Source organism: Delphinus delphis, chromosome 2, assembly GCF_949987515.2.
Source record: "Delphinus delphis chromosome 2, mDelDel1.2, whole genome shotgun sequence".
NCBI lineage: Eukaryota > Metazoa > Chordata > Mammalia > Artiodactyla > Delphinidae > Delphinus > Delphinus delphis.
Window position 1 is genome coordinate 93,159,299 of NC_082684.1, and position 23,279 is coordinate 93,182,577.

A 23,279-nucleotide genomic window follows, 5' to 3' on the forward strand; every position below is an offset into this window, starting at 1 on the left:
CATAAGGTTAACAGCTGATTTCTCAGCAGAAACTCTACAAGCCAGAAGGGAGTGGCACATGATATACTTAAAGTGATGAAAGGGAAGAACCGACACCCAAGATTACTCTACCCAGCAAGGATCTCATTTAGATTCAATGGAGAAATCAACAGCTTTACAGACAAGCAAAAGCTAAGAGAATTCAGCACACCAAACCAGCTCTACAACAAATGCTAAAGGAACTTCTCTAAGTGTGAAACACAAGAGAAGAAAAGGACCTACAAAAACAAACCCAAAACAATTAAGAAAATGGGCATAGGAACATACATATCGATAATTACCTTAAACGTGAATGGATTAAATACTCCAACCAAAAGACACAGGCTTGCTGAATGGATACAGAAACAAGGTCCATATATATGCTGTCTACAAGAGACCCACGTCAGACCCAGGGACAAATACACACTTAAAGTGAGGGGATGGAAAAAGATATTCCATGAAAATGGAAATCAAAAGAAAGCTGGAGTAGCTATACTCATATCAGATAAAATAGACTTTAAAATAAAGAATATTACAAGAGACAAGGATGGACACTACATAATGATCAAGGGATCAATCCAAGAAGAAGGTATAACAATTATAAATATATAACCCAACATAGGAGCACCTCAATAGATAAGGCAACGGCTAACAGCTGTAAAAGAGGAAATCGACAGTAACACAATCATAGTGGGGGACTTTAAAACCTCACTTGCACCAATGGACAGACCATCCAAAATGAAAATAAATAAGGAAACAGAAACTTTAAATGACACAATAGACCAGATAGATTTAATTGATATTTATAGGACATTCCATCCAAAAAAAGCAGATTACTCTTTCTTCTCAAGTGCACACAGAACATTCTCCAGGATAGATCACATCTTGGGTCACAAATCAAGCCTCAGTAAATTTAAGAAAACTGAAATCATATCAAGCATCTTTTCTGACCAAAACGCTATGAAATTAGAAATGAATTACAGGGAAAAAAACTTAAAAAACACAAATACATGAGGCTAAACAATACGTTACTAAATAACCAAGAGATCACTGAAGAAATCAAAGACGAAATCAAACAACACCTAGAGACAAATGACAATGAAAACACGACAATCCAAAACCTATGGGATGCAGCAAAAGCAGTTCTAAGAGGAAAGTTTATAGCTATACAAGCCTACCTCAAGAAACAAGAAAAATCTCAAGTAAACAATCTAACCTTACACCTAAAGGAACTAGAGAAAGAAGAACAAACAAAACCCAAAGTTAGCAGAAGGAAACAAATCATAAAGATCAGAGTGGAAATAAATGAAATAGAAACAAAGAAAACAATAGCAAAGATCAATAAAAATAAAAGCTGGTTCCTTGAAAAGATAAACAAAATTGATAAACCAGTAGCCAGACTCATCAAGAAAAAGAGGGAGAGGACTCAAATCAATAAAATTAGAAATGAAAAAGGAGAAGTTACAACAGAAACTGCAGAAATACAAAGCATCCTAAGAGACTACTACAAGCAACGCTATGCCAATAAAATAGACAACCTGGAAGAAATGGACAAATTCTTAGAAAGGTATAACCTTCCAAGACTGAATCAGGAAGAAATAGAAAATATGAACAGACCAATCACAAGTAATGAAATTGAAACTGTGATTTAAAATCTTCCAACAAAAAAAAGTCCAGGACCAGATGGCTTCACAGGTGAATTCTATCAAACATTTAGAGAAGAGCTAACACCCATCCTTCTCAAACTCTTCCAAAAAATTGCAGAGGAAGGAACACTCCCAAACTCATTCTATGAGGTCCCCATCACCCTGATACCAAAACCAGACAATAATACTAGAAAAAAAGAAAATTACAGACCAATATCACTGATGAATATAGATGCAAAAATCCTCAACAAAATACTAGCAAACAGAATCCAACAACACATTAAAAGGATCATATACCACGACCAACTGGGATTTATCCCAGGGATGCAAGGATTCTTCAATGTATGCAAATCAATCAATGTGATACACCATATTAAGAAATAGAAGAATAAAATGCATATGATCATCTGAATAGATGCAGAAAAAGCTTTTCACAAAATTCAACACCCATTCATGATAAAAACTCTCCAGAAAGTAGGCATAGAGGGAAGCTACCTCAACATAATAAAGACCATACACAACAAACCCACAGCAAACATCATTCTCAATGGTGAAAAACTGAAAGCATTTACTCTACAATCAGGAACAAGACAAGGATGTCCACTCTCACCACTATCATTCAACATAGTTTTGGAAGTCCTAGCCATGGCAATCAGAGAAGAAAAAGAAATAAAAGGAATCCAAATCGGAAAAGAAGTAAAACTGTCACTGTTTGCAGATGACATGATACCACACATAGAGAATCCTAAAAATGCCACCAGAAAACTACTAGAGCTAATCAATGAATTTGGTAAAGTAGCAGGATACAAAATTAATGCACAGAAATCTCTTGCATTCCTATACACTAATGCTGAAAAATCTGAAATAGAAATTATGGAAACACTCCCATTTGCCATTGGAACAAAAAGAATAAAATACCTAGGAATAAACCTACCTAGGGAGACAAAAGACCTGTATGTAGAAAACTATAAGACACTGATGAAAGAAATTAAAATGATACCAACAGATGGAGAGATATACCATGTTCTTGGATTGGAAGAATCAATATTGTGAAAATGACTCTACTACCCAAAGCAATCTACAGCTTCAATGCAATCCCTATCAAATTACCATGGCATTTTTTATGGAACTAAAACAAATCATCTTAAAATTTGTATGGAGACACAAAAGACCCCAAATAGCCAAAGCAGTCTTGAGGGGAAAAAACAGAGCTGGAGGAATCAGACTGCCCGACTTCAGACTATACTACAAAGCTACAGTAATCAAGACAATTACCTAGATCAATGAAACAAGATTGAAAGCCCAGAGATAAACCCATGCACCTATGGTCAAGTAATCTATGACAAAGGAGGCAAGGATATACAATGGAGAAAAGACAGCCTCTTCAATAAGTGGTGCTGGGGAAACTTGACAGCTACATGTAAAAGAATGAAATTAGAATACTCCCTAACACCATGCACAAAAATAAACTCAAATGGAGTCGAAACCTAAATGTAAGACCAAACACTCTAAAACTCTTAGAGGAAAACATAGGAAGAACACTCTTTGACATAAATCACAGCAAGATCTTTTTTGATCCACCTCTTAGAGCAATGGAAATAAAAACAAAAATAAACAAATGGGACCTAATGAAACTTCATAGCTTTTACACAGCAAAGGAAACCATAAACAAGACAAAAAGACAACCCTCAGAATGGGAGAAAATATTTGCATACAAATCAACCGACAAGGATTAATCTCCAAAATATATAAACAGCTCATGCAGCTCAATATTAAAAAAACAAACAACCCAATCCAAAAATGGGCAGAAGACCTAAATAGACATTTCTCCAAAGAAGACATACAGATGGCCAAGAAGCACATGAGAAGCTTCTCAACTTCACTATTAGAGAAATGCAAATCAAAACTACAATGAGGTATCACCTCACACCAGTTAGAATGAGCATCATCAGAAAATCTACAAACAACAAATGCTGGAGAGGGTGTGGAGAAAGAGAACCCTCTTGCACTGGTGGTGGGAATGTAAACTGATACAGCCACTATGGAGAACTATATGGAGGTTCCTTAAAAAATTAAAAGTAGAATTACCATATGATCCAGCAATCCCACTACTGGGCATATACCCAGAGAAAACCATAATTCAAAAAGACACGTGCACCCTGATGTTTACTGGAGCACTATTTATAATAGCCAGGTCATGGAAGCAGCCTAAATGCCCATCAACAGACGAATGGATAAAGAAGATGTGGTACATATATACAATGGAATATTACTCAGCCATAAAAAGGAACAAAATTGAGTCATTTATTGAGACGTGGATGGATCTAGAGACTGTCATACAGAGTGAAGTAAGTCAGAAAGAGAAAAACAAATATCGTATATTAACGCATGTATTTGGAACCTAGAAAAATGTTACAGATGAGCTGGCTTGCAGGGCAGAAGTTGAGACACAGATGTAGAGAAGAGACGTATGGACACCAAGTGGGGAAAACCGCAGTGGGGTGGGGATGGTGGTGTACTGAATTGGGTGATTGGGATTGACATGTATACAGTGTAAAAAAAAACCATGGGGACACCGTGCTGCCAAGGGACTTTGATTCTAATCTGCCGAGGGAGGCTGGACTGTGAGCTGCTCCAGGGAAGGCGTGTCCATATTCGTGCATGTCCCCATGCCTAGCACAGTGCCTGGCACCCAGTGGGCACTCAGCAGAGGGCTGCTGGATGAACACAGTCTAAGTTAAAGCAATGCAGTTCTGTTTGCTATGATTTCTATTTTTGGAGAGGAGCTACCTTTAAGCTTATACTTCTTAATAGTTTTGTTCATCCTGGATTTACCACCTTCTTCTTTTTCTCCCTTAAAAAAGGGGAATAGGGAATTCCCTGGTGGTCCAGTGGGTAGGACTCCTCACTTTCATTGCTGAGGGCGTAGGTTTGATCCCTCATTGGGGAACTAAGATCCCACAAGCCATGCGGTGAGGCCAAAAATTTAAAAAACAAATAAATAAATTAAAAGAAAAAAGAATGTCAAACAACCAAGTCTCATCTTGGCTCCAGTGTCTTTGGGACCATCTGACTCAGTCTTGGTAGGATTAGCATCAGGAATGTCTCAGGTACAGATTCTACGGCCAACTTCGAAGCCTTATCAAATATATATGTATATAAACACACATACACACACATATATGTATATACATATATATATATAGAGAGAGAAACAGAGAGAGACAGCAAGACAGAGAGACAGAGACAGAGAGAAGTGTGCTTATATATAGATAGATAGGTAGACCATTTTAGCTCTAGTTTGTAGAACCAAATCTAGAAATGACAGATCAAGTTGTAGAGGGAGTTATGAACCATACTTCTTATTCAACAATGAATAAGTGCCACCAACTATATTTCAACTCCTCCATGTACTCACTGATAGTTACTAATAATAACAGTAAAAATTAATATTCATTAAGCCCTTACAATGTGTCAGCCATTTATCTTAGAGCTTTACAGGTTTGTTTATTCCTCACACAGTCTTTTTAAGTAGAACTATTACTTTCTCCATTTGTAAAATGAGGACACTGAGGTCCTAGAAGGTGAAGTAACTTGCCCAAGGTTATGGAGCTAGTAAGTGGTAGAATAGGGTCTGAATCCAGGTATCTGGAGCCAGACCAGTGTCAGAGAGGCACCATCCCAATAGATCTCCCCAAATATTCTTCCATTTCTTTCCCAACATCAACCCAATTCTAACTCATCAGGTTGCATGAGATTATATCATAGTCTATGTATTCCAAAGGAAAACATTCCTAAGAAACATTCCTAAGAAACCAAATCAAGAAGAAAATGAAATGCATTTTTTGTAATTTGAAAATGTAAAAGTTAAACAGTTGAACAGTTTAGTTGCCCCATTTGTAACAGATGTAGCAGATCATGAGCAGTTAGAGGGAGACATCTATCTCATTGTTGTAGTTTCAAAACAAAAAAAATGATTACACAGAACAAAGGCTTTTGATGAAATGGCTTCACCAAAGTATAAACTCTCATCTTACCTCACATATAAAGAAATCGGCACAACTGTGTTGAGAATAATAATATATGACCAGAATGTTAAGAATCCTGAGAACACAGAGTTCTTCTCTCCTTCATTCCAAAAGAGGAAAGTTCTGAACTGGTCCCCAACTTGATTCTCCCAGATTGAATTTCCTATTGCAAGAATAATTCCCAAGCATATCAGAAACCCAAAAATCTGAAATGAGAATAGAAGTCTGGTTAAGCTTAACCTGAATGCCAAACTGGTCATATCAAGGCAATCTAGCACTTCTAAGTCCAAGAAATTGTCATTTGAAAAGCAAGTTATGCAAAGCTCGTCTTACTTATCATTAATCATACAAGTAAAATGTAATATATTTATGTTGGGAACTTGGCTAAATATTTTGCATACATTTTCTCACTGAATTCTCCCATTGACTCTCTGAGATAGGAACAAACATTATTCACACTTTACAGGCCAAAACCAAAATAAAACAGAAGCCCAGACAGACTATATAACTTCTTTATGGTCACAAAGCTAATAACTTCACATCCTCTATTTGTGAAGAGTGCATATATTTAAGTGGCTTAAGTAAAGAAGATCATATGTACTGATTTGCTCTGGTCAATCCCTGTTTACATCTATTTTCCAGGTGTAATATTAATAGTATTCCCTTCTTTCACCTTCAAAAGCATCCTGTTTGAATGATAAACTATATGGTAACCCAAGGAATAAAAGCAAAAGGGAGAAAATATCAGTAATAAAGGACTGTCTCAGACTAGTCAAGTCTCTTGGCTACAGACCTAGCTGCACAATCCTTACTTAAAGTCAACAAGAAAGATAAGGATTAATTAAAATACGGCATGACATATACTAACAGTTTTCAAGTTGCTTCTGAGATTTAAAAAAAAGTAGGAAGCAACCTGAAAACTGTTAGCCGACTCTTACATTGTGATTAGTACCAGTAGTAGCAAAGCAGACATTTTAGAGGTAAAGTAACTAGGAAGACAGCAAGGCCAGTCCCTTGTAAGTCCAAAATCCCAAACTTGGAAAGGAAGGGCACAAAGTCACCAAACATATAACACCTGAGCTGAACACGATGTTCTGGGGACCTTGCTAAGTGTCACCGTGTTAGGAACAGATACCAGTCACTGTTGAGGGAGGAGTGGGGCTAAAAACAGGAACGTATTTCTCTCCTATTTCCTTTTCCTCCAAGAAAGAATATTCAGGCATTCTGGGACTGCCTCCTTTATTCGTTGATGGACCAATTAGGCACATAAGAAGACAAAGTTGGGGAAAACCTGATTTAAAATATATTAGTATATTAATATACTTTAAGTCAGGAAAACCTAATTTAAATTATATTAGAAAAGCAGGTATTGGAGAAAAGTAATACTGTGAATCCCCCAAATCCTACCAATTTGGTACCTGTCTCACAGTATCCTCTTTCCTTTCAACAGCTAACACTACAAATTAATGGAGGTAAATTACTTTAAGAACATTAAATTTGGTGATGCTTGGTATCAAATGCCCTAATTTAGGATGGACATGGCTTCTAATTCCCCAATGGATCATTCAATTTTCTAGTAGAAAAAGCTAGGACAGTGCCTGCTTCACAACCAGGAAGCTTACTCTGTGGTGGATACATATACAATCCCCATGCAAGCCCTACAGGTGGGCTCAAGGCCGTTTAAATGGGGAATTCTAGAGGTGGGCACAGACTCCTTCTGGGAATGTCCCCTTGGCCTCATGGACTCTATGGGTATGAGAGGAGGAAAGCCCAGGTCTGAGGGTGACACTGAAAGTAAAACACAGAGCCTGGCCAATATTTTGTGCCCCCACACACTAAGGTCTGAATGGAGAGTTAAGATAAGAAATCAAATTCTGGATGTGTTTCCCAAAAAGATGTGAGGTGCCTTTAATGGAGAAACTAAAATAACTCCAAACAATACAACAGCAAGTAATTTAAACCTTTATTGTGTATTGCACACTATTTATATAATATGCATTTTTTGTAAGGGCAAGAATTGTCTTAAATTCTTATTAGATTTATTTAGATTTATTTCAAGTAATTCTCTTAAATCCCATATTAGATATTTACTAAGAGTTCATTCCCTTTTTTCCTTATTCAGGGTCCCACCATTATGTATCAGTTGAGCAATTATTTACTGAGTGCAGATTCTTTAACGTTACTTGTGAGTCTGTGATGGGGCTGGTAGGGAACCATGGTTCAAAGTCACTGTCCTTATATTTCAAAGTCAATGTTCTAAACTCAACCCTAATATAAGGAGACAAAGCAATATGACACAAAAGTCAGATAACAATCAGATCCACAGCGTGAGAGAGCACAAGATTAACCGACGAAAGGGTGGGGTGTGAAGAAGACCTGACTATTTGGAGTTCACAAGTGGTAGAGAAAATCATTTCAAACAATTCAGAGGAGAAAAAAAATTCAGAGGAAAGAGATAGCCATGGGCCCAGGAGGTTTCGAAGTCTTCATGAAGGAGGTAAACAGTGACTTGGGCCTCAGAGGATTTATAAGCAGAACCAGCTACATAATTTTCAGGGCCCAGTGCAAAATAAAAATGCAGGACCCCTTCTCTAAAAATTATGAAGGATCTCTGCACAGCAACAACAGATCAATAAGCCAAGTGTGAGGCCCTTCTGAGTGGGGGCCCTGTGTGACTTCACAGGCCACCTATCCATGAAGCCAGCCCTGTCCACAAGCTACGTAGAAAGGGCATGAGCAAATGTAACATGACCAAAAGACCAAATTACCTTAAAAATTATGTTTTGTGTTTTAAAAACAAATGATCTTGCAAGGCCATGAAGGCCTCCATAAGCACTAACCTACGTCTCATGAGAAACTCTACCAAAAACTCTCTCATGAGAAACTCTACCAAAAACTCTATGAAACTCTATAATTATTGAGAAATCATAATCTAGGAAGTAGAAAACAGCAGAACTGGGCCCCAAATGCAAAGTCCCCAAATACAAATTCCACAAGGAGAATGTAGATTTCTAAAAGAATTCTCAGAAGAATGTAAGAAATATATTAAGATAACAATGACTAATGATAGTGTCTAATTTTGTTAAGGTAACTTACCCATAATACTAGAGTATTCATCAATCTATCAATGCTTGTCCTCTTAAACTTTGTCTTACCACTGTTCTGCATTAGTTTAGTATCAGGACCTGCAAAAGAAAAAAAAAAAAGAAAGAAAATGATATAACTTTGAAATGATTAGATGATGTATTATTTTTATTAATTCCTACTTATATCAAATGTTTCTGAAAGGAAAATAATATGTTTTTTCAAAATAATTTGACTTTTATTAAGAGCAGGATTATTATTAAGTTGTTTATGATTCTCATCTGGTGGCTTAACAACAATCCTGGAAATTGCAAGGAACTGGTCCTCTTAGAAGGGGATAAATCCAGACATAACTTGCAGCTAAAAGGTTTAAGAAATGTTATTTTTCAAAAATCTGTGTATGGATGTGCTTATAGTTTGAAGCAATTAAAGATTAAGAAGTCAGTCAAACTGAGGAATAATTTATAAATGTCTAAAAGAATGTAGTAATAAACACAATTCAGAACACTAAGGTCTGAATGGAGAGTTAAGATAAGAAATCAAATTCTGGATGTGTTTCCCAAAAAGATGTGAGGTGCCTTTAATGGAGAAACTAAAATAACTCCAAACAATACAACAGCAAGTAATTTAAACCTTTATTGTGTATTGCGTACTATTTATATAATATGCATTTTTTGTAAGGGCAAGAATTGTCTTAAATTCTTATTAGATTTATTTAGATTTATTTCAAGTAATTCTCTTAAATCCCATGTTAGATATTTACTAAGTGCCTTGTTCAAAAAATTCTGAGAATTAATTAACTGCTTTAGAGGTAGATTATTAGATGATTAACAAAGAATATTAGATTATACTGCTAAGGAAATTCCTTGTGGACAAAGAAGATGCTCAATAGAAGTGATTACATTTTAATTATATCAGATTTCCCTAGTCTTCCCTCTCCACTTCATCTTTCCATAATTATCACCAATCCATGCAGCCACTTAAAAGCAGAGGAGAAGGGAAAGGGAAGAAAAGAGAGAAGCGGGCACACATGGAATTATACGCCATTCTAGAGGTCAGGGAAGCATGGGAACATCCTTAAAAGACTCCTTTACTTGAAAGACAAATTGGAGCAAAGATTGGGGTCTCAAACAATTCACTGTCCTGAGTTGGAAATTGTACCCCAGTGTCCTATTCCCAGCCTCTACTGTGTAAAGGAGACCACCCGCATTTTCTCAGAATCGTTTATTAAAATCATATGGGAATTGAGGGTGGGAAGTATTTCTTTTAGTAAAGATCACAAAGAGCAAATAGAGTTTGTGATTGCTAAAAGCTGAAATATTGACAGACCAGTTTCGTGCTAAAAATTTACATTTCTTAGGCATACATACACACACAGACTAGCAAAGCATCCACTGAATGGGTTCTTAAGCACTTATTTAAATAGATCCACAGATGTTGATATACACAGCTCTTCTTCCCCTCATAGTCACAGTCCTGAGAGAATTTTCTATACTCAACAGCCTCTTTTTCCTTATCTCCCACTCATTTCTCAAGCTAGTTTCTGGGCCAGTCACTCCACCAGAACAAATGTGGTGTTATCATCAATAGCGTCCATGCCTTCTTGGACCTCTCAGCAGCCTCTGACACTGTTGACTACTCCATCCTTTTGAAACACACTCTTTCCTTAGCTCCCATTTTACATGTTCTGCTTTCCCGCCTACCTCTTTGGTAGCTTCTTTTTCGTCTTCCATTATGCTCATTCCTTTCTTCCCAGCCATTAAGTAGTGAGACTTCTTTAGAATCAGGCATAGGCCATCTTCTCTTCTTTCTCAATCCACCTTCCCTGAGCAATCTCATCTAAGACCACAGCTCCAGTTAACATCTGTAGGCCAAATGTATATCTCCAGCTCAGACTGCTCCTCTGAGCCCTAAACTCATATATTTAAATCCATATATTTGATTGCCTATATGGTATCTTCACCCGGTCTTTCTAAGGCCCCTCACGTGGCCCTTGTCAAGCCCACCTTGTGACCTTTCTCCAGGGTTCCCTATCTCAGTGAATGGCACCACTATCCATCCAGTTGTGAAAAGTGGGAGAAACCTAAGAGTCTAGTCTATCGCATCACTCCCACCCTAAATCCAAAGTACCATCATCTCTCAACTGGACGGTAGCAAAAGCCCCAAAGACGGTAGCAACTTTGTCTCCCCACATCTACTCTGCCACCACCCGAATCATACACTTTTTCCAGGACCCTATTTACCAACTTTAAAAATACTGTAGGCAGGAGTGAAACTTTCAAATTTAACACTTACACACACGCCATCTGTTTGAAAAACTTGCAATGGCTTCTGAATTCTCTCAGGATAAAGACAAAAATTCTGGATACAGACCATAGGACCTGTATGATCTGGCCCCCATCCCTGTCTCTAGTCACATGTTCATCTCTATCCTCCAAGTGTTCCATGCGCTACACTGGCCTTCTTAAGCTTTTTGTTTGTTTGTTTGTTTTTACCTCCCCAGCCTCATTCCTACCATAGAGCCTTTGCCTATGGCGTGCCTTTTGTCTAGCTTGTTCTTTCCCTTCATACTCCTCCACTACATACTCCTGTGAGTCAATGTTCTTTTTCTTCAGAGCACTTATCTCAGTTTGAGATTATACACTCATCACTACAATTATTTAAGATTAATGTGTCTCTCTCCTACCAGACTCAAAACCACATGAGTGAAGAGATCGCACTTTTTTTGTTCACATTCTTAACTGCAAATAAGTAAGCAGCATAGTGCCTGCCACATAGTAGGTACTCAATAAATAACTGTTTAATGAATGAATTTATTTATTAAGTACCTGCTATGTTTTAGGCAATGTGCATATGTCCTTTTCACCTATTATCTCACTAAGGCTTAAAACAAGCCAAAAAATTAGGTACTATTATCCTTAGTTCACTAATAATGAAACTCAGGATTAAAGAATTTAAATAACTTGCCTGAGATTTATTTTTTTGTCTTGTCTTGTAAGCGTCAGAGCCAAACTTAGAACCCAGATATATCTAATTCTAAGGCTCTTGCTCTTAACCACTATTTTTAAAGCTATATGAAATAGTCCATTAATTCATTAATTCACTGACTCATTCAAACAATGTGTGTTTAAGACTGTGACTCATTCAGAGTCCAAACAGGAAACAGATGACACATTGATCAAGGATAATTAGAGAAAGGTTTATTTATAAAGGGACTCTTTACAAAAGTGTGAGTGGGTGTATCAGAGGTACAGAAGTAAAAGGTTAATGCAGTAACCAAGGACTTGGTAGCAATCAAGATGTTTCTCTATCTACACCAGAAGGGTAGGATGAGGGAAAGGGGTGGTTATTAGACCCTAAGGAGGGAGTTGTGTAAAGTCTGCAGCCTTTAGAGGAAGAGTGACTTTATGTTGAGGGACCCAGCCAGCTTGAAGGTAGGCAGTCTGGGGGAATAAATATCTTGACCTCAATCCTCTTCCTTTGATCTCTTCCCAGGGACCCCCAATGATAGGACCAAAGTTCAAGGAAACCTATTAGTGTAAACCATACAAGTCAGCCTCCCAAGGCAGACAAAGAGTGTGAAATGGTGAGAGTAGATCTGGAGGGGCAAATGGAAGACATCCAGCACAAAAACCTACTATGCACCAAGATGGTGCTGACTTCTATGGACGCCTTAAATGAATAAGACTTCTGACTTGTACCCTCAGAAACAGGACTTTCTCCTCTCTCGAGGTAAAGGAAAACCATACCAGGGAGGCATGGCCTAGCTGTTAATGTATATTAGACCCTCATAAATTATAGATTTGTAAAGTAAACCATGTTTGTGTCAACTATACTCCTTGCACAATCCTTAATGGCAGGTATAACTAGAGTAATAATACAGAAAGAATAGTTAATAATTTGTTTTGGGTAACTTTCCTAAGATCTAGGTGTTCACCTAGAACTAGTTCCCCAAATTAGATGTCTCATGACTTAGGGGTTCTGACACACTCATTTGTTCAACTCTGACATTGACGAAACCAACGATTCCTCTGCCTGCCGTTATTCTAGTTGAACTTTCTATTAACGTTTGTGCCTAGACTAAAGTCAATGTAGGCACGCTCTGCTTTACAGATATCTGCCTCATGAAGATCCCCTGCCAGTGACCATCAAGGTCACATCACAAAAGAGGGTGATGCCCCACTTCTCCCTGCCGAGATCCAAGAGCAGTACATTTTCCCAACTCTCAGCCTATGGAGCAGACAATGTGCTCTGAATTGATGCCGAAAGAAGGGAGACGCAGGGAAGGAAAGAAAATAGCATTTGTCAAGCATCCTCTTCCATGTGCATTGCCTCACTGAGCCTTTACAGTGACTCTCTAATGTACTCATTCTTATCCCCATATTATAGCAGAGAAAACTAAAACTTAGGAAGTTTAAGTAACCGAGGTTTAACATTCTCCAGCTGGTAAACAAATTTAAACCCAGATCTGTCCAATCCAAGTTCTGTGAACTATCTGTTACACTTTTTTGGAGGGAGACCTGTCCAACTTACCACTCCACTTTCTTCTACGTAGGAGCATTTTCCCACAGAGCCAACATTGTGAAGGAAAGCTTGACCCCTGAGGGGCTCTCGGCAGCTGTCCTAGCATAACAATGCTATAGCTGAACCATACTTCCGAATTAGTCATTCCAAACAAGATCACACAAAGGCAAACAAAAGTTTGGGCTACAGCCCACTCCTAGGATGATGCACCCCCCCATTTCTCTAATGATAGGGAGCAAACCAAGAAGGTCCTTCACATCAGAGGACCTCCAAGAAATCTCCCCTTCATTAAATGGAAAGACTAAAGGGGGAAGGTAAAGACAGGTTAACGTATAAGCCTAGCACTCTTTTTCTCAGTACAAGATGCAAATAAGGAAATAGATGATCATAGGTTTATTCCCCTGACTAAAGAGGAAAAGCATCTGGTGAAAACATTATGAAACCAGATTCATCCCCAGATAAAACTGTATATACAGCCTCATTTCTAGGGATTTCTCAAGTCCTGACAATGGCAATGCCCCAAGCAGCAAGAGCCTTGCTAACACCCACAGCTGAGAGTATTTAAGAGGAATTGGGAGGATTTCTCTACATTTGGAACACTTTTGAGTCTTTAATGAACATTTTGTTGCTGTTGAAGGAAGTCAGTTAAGAAGAACATTCCAGTTTTGATTGCACATATAGTCAATGGGCCCAAAACACATCTTAATTTGGTGTCACAATAAACAGGATTTTTAAAAAATCAAGGACTGGCAATTGAAGCCATGAGTGAAATTTGAGAGGCTTTACGAAATGGTGCTACTGTAAGCTTCCTTAGCAGGAGAGGTGCCATCTTGGGCCCTTAGAGACAAAGTAGAGACAGGAAAAGTGGCAGCAGGCAGAGGAAGAGGCACTCCCCTCCCTCCCCCAAGTCCCATCCCCACCTCCAGCATGCACAGTCTTTCCAGGACCTGCTGACGAATAGTAGAAGAAGCTCTGAAATAGACACAGAAATAACTGCAGGATCTCTAAGAAGGCTTTTCCAAAAGGATTGCTTGAACTTGGCAAACTACAAAATTAACAGCAGAGCTGGGGCTTTCTTTCATGCTCATTCTCCACTTTAAAGGCAGGCTGATTAATACATATAATGATGGGGATGATTGAGACGGGGTTAGAGAATGAGAAATTAAACAACAAGCATCATAAATAGTGCTACAATGAACATTGTGGTACATGTCTCTTTTTGAATTAATAGCCAGGACATGGAAGTAACCTAAATGTCTATCAACAGATGAATGGATAAAGAAGATGTGGCACATACATACAATGGAATATTACTCAGCCATAAAAAGAAACGAAATTGAGTTATTTGTAGTGAGGTGGATGGACCTAGAGTCTGTCATACAGGGTGAACCAAGTCAGAAAGAGAAAAACAAATGCTGTATGCTAACACATATATATGGAATCTAAAAAAAAATAAAAATGGTACTGATGAACCTACTGGCAGGGCAGGAATAAAGACGTAGACATAGAGAATGGACTTGAGGACACGGGGCAGGGAGGGGGAAGCTGGGGCGAAGTGAGAGTAGCGACATACATACACTACCAAGTGTAAAATAGCTAGTGGGAAGCAGCTGCATAGCACAGGGAGATCAGCTCGGTGCTTTGCGATGACCTAGAGGGGTGGGATAGGGAGGGTGGGAAGGAGGCTCAAGTGGGAGGGGATATGGGGACATGTGTATGCATATGGCTGATTCACTTTGCTATACAACAGAAACTAACACAGTATTGTGAAGCAATTATACTCCAATAAAAATCTATCCAAAAAAAAAAAAACAAAACAGTAGGTATCTAGCATCTGAGTAATTAAGGCCCATGCACTCTTAAGAATAAGTTCATGATGTCAGTGTTTCCTTGCAGAGTGGGGCCACACAAACTATTTCCAGAGCAGCGGTGTCTTACCCTGGTGCCCTGCACTCTGCAGTTAACCCAGAAGGGCACCTTGCATGCAATAAAAGCACCGTGCTCATCCAACCTGGAGAGCCGCAGACTGTGCTCACGCAGATCTCAGGAAGAGCTCTCCCATAACAGACCCTGGAGAGTTTTCTGTACCTGCAAAAATAACCATTCCAAAACACCAGCTGGTATTTCTCAGGACACAGCCCCTCAGGATTATCTTCTCATTGTTGAGGGAGTGTTTGCTGCCCTTCCAAGAGAGGACTCCGGTGAATTTATCTAGTTTGTTGTTAGGCGCCTCACAGACAACAATCCCTGTAAAATACAAAAACAAACATCTTTATGACTCACCTCAAACTCTCTTTAGAGGTCCACAGTACTGCTTTAGCACCCAACATACAGTACATTTTCCTTCTCTTTTGGACAGCACAGAGTTATATATACACATATGTACATATATCCTAGGCTGTGCTAGGAAAAATCATCTGGGAGGGGTACAAAGATGGAAATCCATCAGATATTTTGAAACATAATTTTCTGCACTGTCCAAATAAGAACAGAAACCTCAAGAGCCATGGGATGTTTATTCCTCTAAAAAGAAAAAAAAATCACTAATCTCTACGTTTGGTTTGTAACAAATGATTTTTGAAAAGGTAAAGCAGGGATGATCCTAAAAGTTTTTCTTATTTCATGTCTTTTTATTTAATGTAACTTTCACACAGGTTAAGGTGGCATACTTCCAGTTTCACAACCAAAGTTAACTGGGTCTTTCTAGGCTGATAATCAGAATTTCGGGGTTCCTACTATATTCCACCCCCAAGAAACCTGGGTCTTGTTTGCCACATGTGCCTGAGAATGCGTGTGATTCCTTTCAGCTGTTCTATGCTTCTTATCTTGATTAGATTCAGAGATCTGGGGGCTCTCAGAGGCACCATATAACTTGCCCCAAACTGTCCAGAAGATGTTTCTAGTTTTTTTTAATACCAAGCCCATTCCAAACTAAGGGCATGCCCATTCTAAATCAATGAACCAATTCGTTCCATTATTTCAATAAGGAAATACACTTTTAGGGTGAGGGTTCTCTTGATAGAAAAACAAACCAGAAATAATCTTTCATGGACCCTGTCACAAAATATATCTATTAGATTCAAGTACATTTGCATTGCAAACGGTTGGGGTTAACTTTTTATAAGTTATGAGTATAAAGATTTGAAAGACAGAGAGAGAGAGGAAGAAAAAGAGAGAGGGAAGGAATGAAAAAGGAGATTGAGGGTAGATCCAAACAGGGTTCAAGCCAGCCAGGGGTAAGATTAGTGTCTACAAAATTCTCTCTTGAAAACAATAAAAATACATTTATTTAATCAGAAGCCAAAAGGGTAGATTGCAACATAAAAAGTGTCATTTGGAAAATGAAAAAAGGAAGCACATTTTCAGCATTGACTGAAGGGAAGAGAGGCCAGCCAGGCCTACAGAACCTTGTATTGCACTGTTACACCCCTAACAAACACCTCCTGAACCTAGAGCCTTCTTAGATGGGCTCCCTTCCTTAGTAGGATGATACCTTTTCCTTTTAAAACTCATGGACCGAGGTGACAGCAGCCAGTTTTCACATGGCCTGATCACTCCTAACCAACCAGATTACTAATATTCATAGACCTTGCTTGAAAAAACAAAAACAAGAGTCTGGAAGGAATGAGAGACTCGAGGGCTCCGGGCTGCTTTTCCAACTCCATCTACCTTTCTCCAGTATCATTAAAGTGTCGCTGCCTGAACACCCCCAATTGGGACACACACTGGCTTCTTCCCAGACATCCACTGCTAACTGTGAGCGTGCTGGCAGGAGGATTTGGATGAGGCTAAATAACCTGTACAATGTCACTTTTTATACGAAGGGAAGTGGCCAAGTCCTTGTTTGCTCCCATTACAGCATATATCACAGATATTGAAAAGTAAATGAAAACTGATTTCAACTGGCCCAAGTTGTTTAGACAATTACATTGTAGAAGAGAAGACTTTTTCTAAACTCTAAGAATTCAGTATCTTTTTTTCTTGACCAATAATATACATTCCTGAATTCTGTAGAACCTTGAATTGGGTGTCACCAGCAAAACCTACATAAAATTATGGGTCGACAGCAACCCTCAAAGCTTATTCCAAATTCTTGACCCAAGACTCAATTTCTCAGGCTTCAAACTTGGCCACTAAAAAAAAAAAAAAAAAAAAGTGCTTTGGGCAAAAACAACATGATACACAGTTCCTGCCAACAGGAATATAAAAAACAGGCTCATTTGATCATTTTTATTGTCGTAAGCAAAGACTGACATGGAGGCAAATACAGCCTTGAACATGTTGGCTCGCTCCTCCCTGGCCCCAAGACTCATCCACTTCTGGCCTGACACCAAGGGTGTGGTTCTAGACAGAAACAGGCAGTAAGGCCAAGGGGCTCTGCCTCAGTTTTTGGAAGCCAAACTCCAATTCAGCCCTTCTGGAAGAGTGTGGGCCCAGTGATTTAAATACATACTAAATACAGGGCCTAGTCAAAACAAAGTGGCAAGAACAAAGCCAAACTACTTTTTTTTTTAACTTTAGAAGTGCTCAACTTCCCCCTTTTAGTCCTGTTAGCACAAAACACAACCTTCCCAATGTCTCTTCTGCCTCTTTCCAAAAGGGGTGAGCAGGTTTCTTCGAAGGGAGCACTGGATTCACGTCTATATCCCCATAACCCATCATACTGGCTCCATAATAGGATCTTAATAAATACTTGCTGGGGAAATGGATGGAAAGATGGTTTTAAAGAGAGACTGGGAGATGATATAAGTATTAGAGTAGATCTAAGATGAATGAAAGAAGTGGTATATTTCTATGGTAATATGATAAAGGGGATTGGAAGACCTAATCGCCCAGCCACAATGGGGGACTTAGGTTGTCCTAACTCTGAAGGGATACAAATAGATCTGAAAACAAGGTGGGCAACTTAAAGCACATCAGAAGGAATCAAAACTATATTCCTCTCATAAAGCAAAATAAGGACTAGAGAAAAACTGTAGGACCTTTCTTCCCTTTGCTAATTGTGTCAAAGAGTTAAGAGGCAGTAAACAGTCAGATGACAATGGATGAGAAAACAGTTTAGGAAAAATAGCATTGTTTCTCACATAATTATTCACTGAACACATGTTTAGAGAACAAAGTCATCTTTAATGAGCAAGAAAATAACTGGGAAAAAAATCATGTCAATAATGAAGTATAAATATAATGAAACTAGCTAGTCACAGTTGTTTGCTTCTCTGAAGATAACAGACGTGTAAGCAGATAGCAATTCATCCAGTTTGCAATCACACAGAAATACTCTAGGCCATACCGAACAAAATCCACAAGATTTCACTCCGAACCCTGCCGGCATTCTAAATTTAGTCAGCTGGATTGTTGGTTAATTACCATCCTAATAACCTTCTCAAACTAAAGTGTTTATCTTAAAGTGGAAATCTATAGTTTATCATGAAAATGGAATTCAGTACCCAATACTTCAAGATTTTTCCAGAGCAGTTGGCTTTATTTCTTTATGGATATTATTATTAGCAATGCTTCTTGATTATCTGCGCTACAACTCTTCCCTAAGACAATTACCTATTGAATAAGACATCCTGGGACTTCCCTGGTGGCGCAATAGTTAAGAATTTGCCTGTCAATGCAGGGGACACGGGTTCGATCCCTGGTCCAAGGAGATCCCACATGCCGCAGAGCAACTAAGCCTGTGTACCACAACCACTGAGCCTGTGCTCTAGAGCTTGCGTGCCACAACTACTGATCCCACGAGCCACAACTACTGAAGCCCGCATGCCTAGAGCCCATGCTCCACAACAAGAGAAGCCACCGCAATGAGAAGTCCATGCACCACAACATACCGCAACGAAGAGTAGCCCCTGTTCGCCGCAACTAGAGAAAGCCGGCGCGCAGCAATGGAGACCCAACGCAGCCAAAAATAAATAAATAAATAAACAGGTAAATTTAAAAATAAATAAATAAGACATCATCACTGCTGTTCAAGAGTTTCTCCAGCCAAGAGCTTCTTAGCGTTTAGAAGACTGCCCCCTACTGTTGCCCTGATGATTGTGATATTTATTTTTTCTTAGAAAGACGAATGTCACCTTCCCATTTTCTAAAACCTCATTATTCTTCAACTATTAAGCCTTAGCCACCCATCATCACCACCATAATGGCCACATCAACACCAGCAGTAAAGAGTAGAGTTATTCCTCCTTGTCTTCACAAGGCATCTATGCCTTACACAGTCACATCGGCTTTGCTGTTAGGCTGTGCTTCTGTCCAGGTGAATAGGAAACATATCTGATAAGTTTAAAAAGTCACAAGATGCTAACCAAGCCTTTCTGTGTGCTTGTTTGTTTTTTTAACCAAAAAGAGATGCTTGTTTTTCTGTGTTTTAATTACACACATGCTCTTCTTTAGAAAGGCTCACAAAAACACACAAAGACTCCTGAAATAAAGAGTCAACCAAGGGGGCTTCCCTGGTGGCACAGTGGTTGAGAGTCCTCCTGCCGATGCAGGGGACACGGGTTCGTGCCCCGGTCCGGGAAGATCCCACATACCGCGGAGTGGCTAGACCCATGGCCGCTGAGCCTGTGCGTCCGGAGCCTGTGCTCCGCAATGGAAGAGGCCACAACAGTAAGAGGCCCGCGTACCGCAAAAAAAAAAAAAAAAAGAGTCAACCTTTCCCTGGTTCGAAACTCAGTATTAACAGTCATACAAAATATGTAAACTTGTCATATTTGCAAAAAAACAGACCTTAGTCCAGCCAGTAACAATATGCAAAAGAGTCTTAAGCACATTTGGACAATTTACATCCGTGGCTTTCCCCAAGGCATAAGCATGACCAGTTTACAAATGTATAATTGAAACTATTTCCAGTTATTATTTGTAAATCTTGTCAATTCCTGTAAGACTTCAACATGAAAAATCAAGATCCACTCTATTTTTATACTTGTTATAATTTTAAGTCAAGTTATGTATCTTTTTTTATAAAATTCAACAGACTACATATCAATTTTTTTCTGATGTTTAAAATGTATAAAAATATTTATATGAGAACTTTTCAAATAAATGGATTTACCTACCAAAACCCACCTCTGTCTTGCATGTGCTGGTCTCTATGTTTGGCCAGCTCTCCTATGAGCTCTTCTCGGGGATCCTGACATTCAAGAGCACTGAGAACATTTGCTACTTTTTAAAAACATGATGATGTCATCTGAGTCCTGGATGGACTTGATCTCTGGAAATTCATTTTGCATTTTCAGGTTTAAAATATTCTTGAAATGTGTATCTTACCCTGATCAGGAGCTAAGCAGTCATGCTGATTCCCCTGACTCTCCCATGCTGCCTTTCTGTTTGCAGTTTAGAGCCTCTCATGCCCTTTCATAGACTAGGCTTTGCCAGCAGTCCTAGGTTCATATTCTAACTCCTCCACTTAGTAACCCTGGGACCTTGGGAAAGTTATTCAATTTATCTGGGATTCAAATTCCTTGCCCATAAGTTGGAAGTAATAATAATCTCTTCCTCCCAGGCCTGTAAGGATTTAGTAAGATAATATGTGCAATTACTTAGCATGGTGCCTGGTACATAGTGAGTACTTGTTCATGTGTCAACATCATGTGTAGGGCCTGAGAACTTTAGGACTTTTATCTAATTAAAGGCTTCTTTGGGAATGAGCTCTTGTTCAAGTCTGTCTTCTCCCCTGGGCTATAAGTGCTATGAAAGCAAGGCCTGCATCTGACCTATTAACCACTGTATCCCCAGGCTTACTAAACACTGTATCCCCTTGCCATTGTGTTAAATATACATTTAGTGGATAAATGAACAGGTGACTCAGTGAATGGATAAAAGAAAGAAAAGAATGAATGAAAGCTCATGCCATGCCTGGGCTGCTCTGGTGGCGCAGTGGTTAAGAATCCACCTGCCGATGCAGGGGACATGGGTTCAAGCCCTGGTCCGGGAAGATCCCACATGCCACGGAGCAACTAAGCCCGTGCGCCACAACTACTAAGCCTGTGCTCTAGAGCCCTCCAGCCACAACTGCTGAAGCCCGTGCGCCTAGAGCCCATGCTCCGCAACAAGAGAAGCCTCTGCAACGAGAAGCCCTTGCACCGCAACCAAGAGTAGGTAGCCCCCGCTCGCCGCAACCAGAGAAAAGCCTGCGTGCAGCAACGAAGACCCAACGCAGCCAAAAATAAATAGATAATTTTTTTAAAAAAAAAAGTAGTCTGAAGTGACAATCTTTAAAAAAAAAAAACAAAAGCTCATGCCATGCCTAAAGAGGCCACCAACAAGACACTGTCCTTGGGTTTAAGAGCAAAAGTGGGGAGGCGGGGAGACTTACAAGAGACATCCTGGAGCCCTACCCATCTCAGTTTTGACTCTTGGTCTTGTCCCCAGTTTGGAGTTCCCAGTGGGGACTTCTCTAGTGTTAGGACTGGGAAACTCAGGTCTTCAGCTACTTAGAAGATGTGATATGTCCTTATGACACAAGGACAAAAAACTGTAGTTTGGGGTTAAGAAAGTATTTTGACAAATCTCAGAAGAAAAACCACATGGTAACTAGAAGCAAAAATAAGACCATACCCAGATCTTCCCAGAAGTCACAAGCTAAAAGATATTCTTAGCACAGACAGAAAGGGCATGCCTCACACATGTCTCATCTATTAGACCTTGCCATAGACAGGCAGGGCATTTCCAAGTGTACACAGTGCTGATATCATACTTTTAATTTAAGCTAAAAGATGCAATATCTGGTTTTAATTCCCATGATTCAAGGAAATCTTTTTTTAGTCACCAGAAGAAAATTTGAAATCTACTGATACCCCATTATGACAAAGGTTAACAGAGGAGACATAAAAGAGGGGATAGAAGAAGACTGGAGGAGTAAAAGGATCAAAAGAACCTTGATAATACATGTGAAGATGTGTTATAATTCTACATACTTTGTATTGCATCTTGTCCTTAGGGGTGCTTAATGAATAAACTTAATAAACTAATAATAGAGAGAGAGTGATGAAAACAGAAAAGATAAAAAATAACAGAAAAAGAGACAATGTGGGTAGAGGAGATAAGTAAACTAAAATAAAGAGTGAAAGAGGAAGATGTAAAGAGAATAGTTAGAAATAATGCAAAAACAGAGGAAAGAAAAATGGTGAAATGGGGTCATTAGAGGAATGTGTGTATATAGTATATGGTGTGTGAATGTGTGTGTCACAGAGGCAGGGAGAGACTGAACTTAAAACTAGGGCTTGGAGAAAAGGAAATGAAGGAAAAGTTGAAGGTTATAAGAAAGCAAAAGCAATTGTGGGAAGGATTTGGGGTTTGTTAACTGTTCCAACTCTTTCAAAAACTTTTCCACATCTTGCATCACTCTCTTCGTCTTTAAATTTGGCTGCCAACAGGGGAAATCTAATTTGTATATTGGATCTAATTTACAGTATTTCCCCCTAATCCCTCCGTTCATTTTCAAATGCTTTCTTGGAAACATCATATATATATATATATATTTTTTTTTTTTTTTTTTTTTTTGCGGTACGCGGGCCTCTCACTGTTGTGGCCTCTCCCGTTGCGGAGCACAGGCTCCAGACACGCAGACTCAGTGGCCATGGCTCACGGGCCCAGCCGCTCTGCGGCATGTGGGATCTTCCCAGACCGGGGCACGAACCCGTGTCCCCTGCATCCGCAGGCAGACTCTCAACCACTGCGCCACCAGGGAAGCCCAAGAAATCATATTTTAATATGGCTAAACCCACGGAACATCAAATTGCCTTGAACTTTAAGGTAGATTGAAATTCAACCCAAGATTTAAGAATGAAAGAGTAACTTTAGCAGAAATCTGGTATTTAGCCCAGAAGCGTACTAGCCTCAAAAATTTGGTATTACGTGTTCTCTGAAAAGTGACCACAATTTACGTATAAATGAGAGAAAAGAGAGGCCTGTGTTGCCTTTATTTGGGAAAACGATTATATGTTGGAGATTTGGTGAATTATCTGTGCGATGT

At 39.1% G+C, this 23,279-nt stretch overlaps 1 protein-coding gene across 1 annotated transcript in view; it reads right to left on the bottom strand.

Moving 5' to 3' along the window:
• Positions 1-23,279, bottom strand: part of ATP8B4 (ATPase phospholipid transporting 8B4 (putative)) — a 366,096-nt gene that overhangs the window by 96,899 nt on the left and 245,918 nt on the right. Inside the window, exons 11-13 of the mRNA XM_060005221.1 lie at positions 15,389-15,547; positions 8,789-8,877; positions 5,702-5,898 (exon numbers count right to left, since the gene is read on the bottom strand). Of these exons, the coding sequence (XP_059861204.1) occupies positions 5,702-5,898; positions 8,789-8,877; positions 15,389-15,547 (445 nt within the window). The remainder of the gene's footprint in view (positions 1-5,701; positions 5,899-8,788; positions 8,878-15,388; positions 15,548-23,279) is intronic.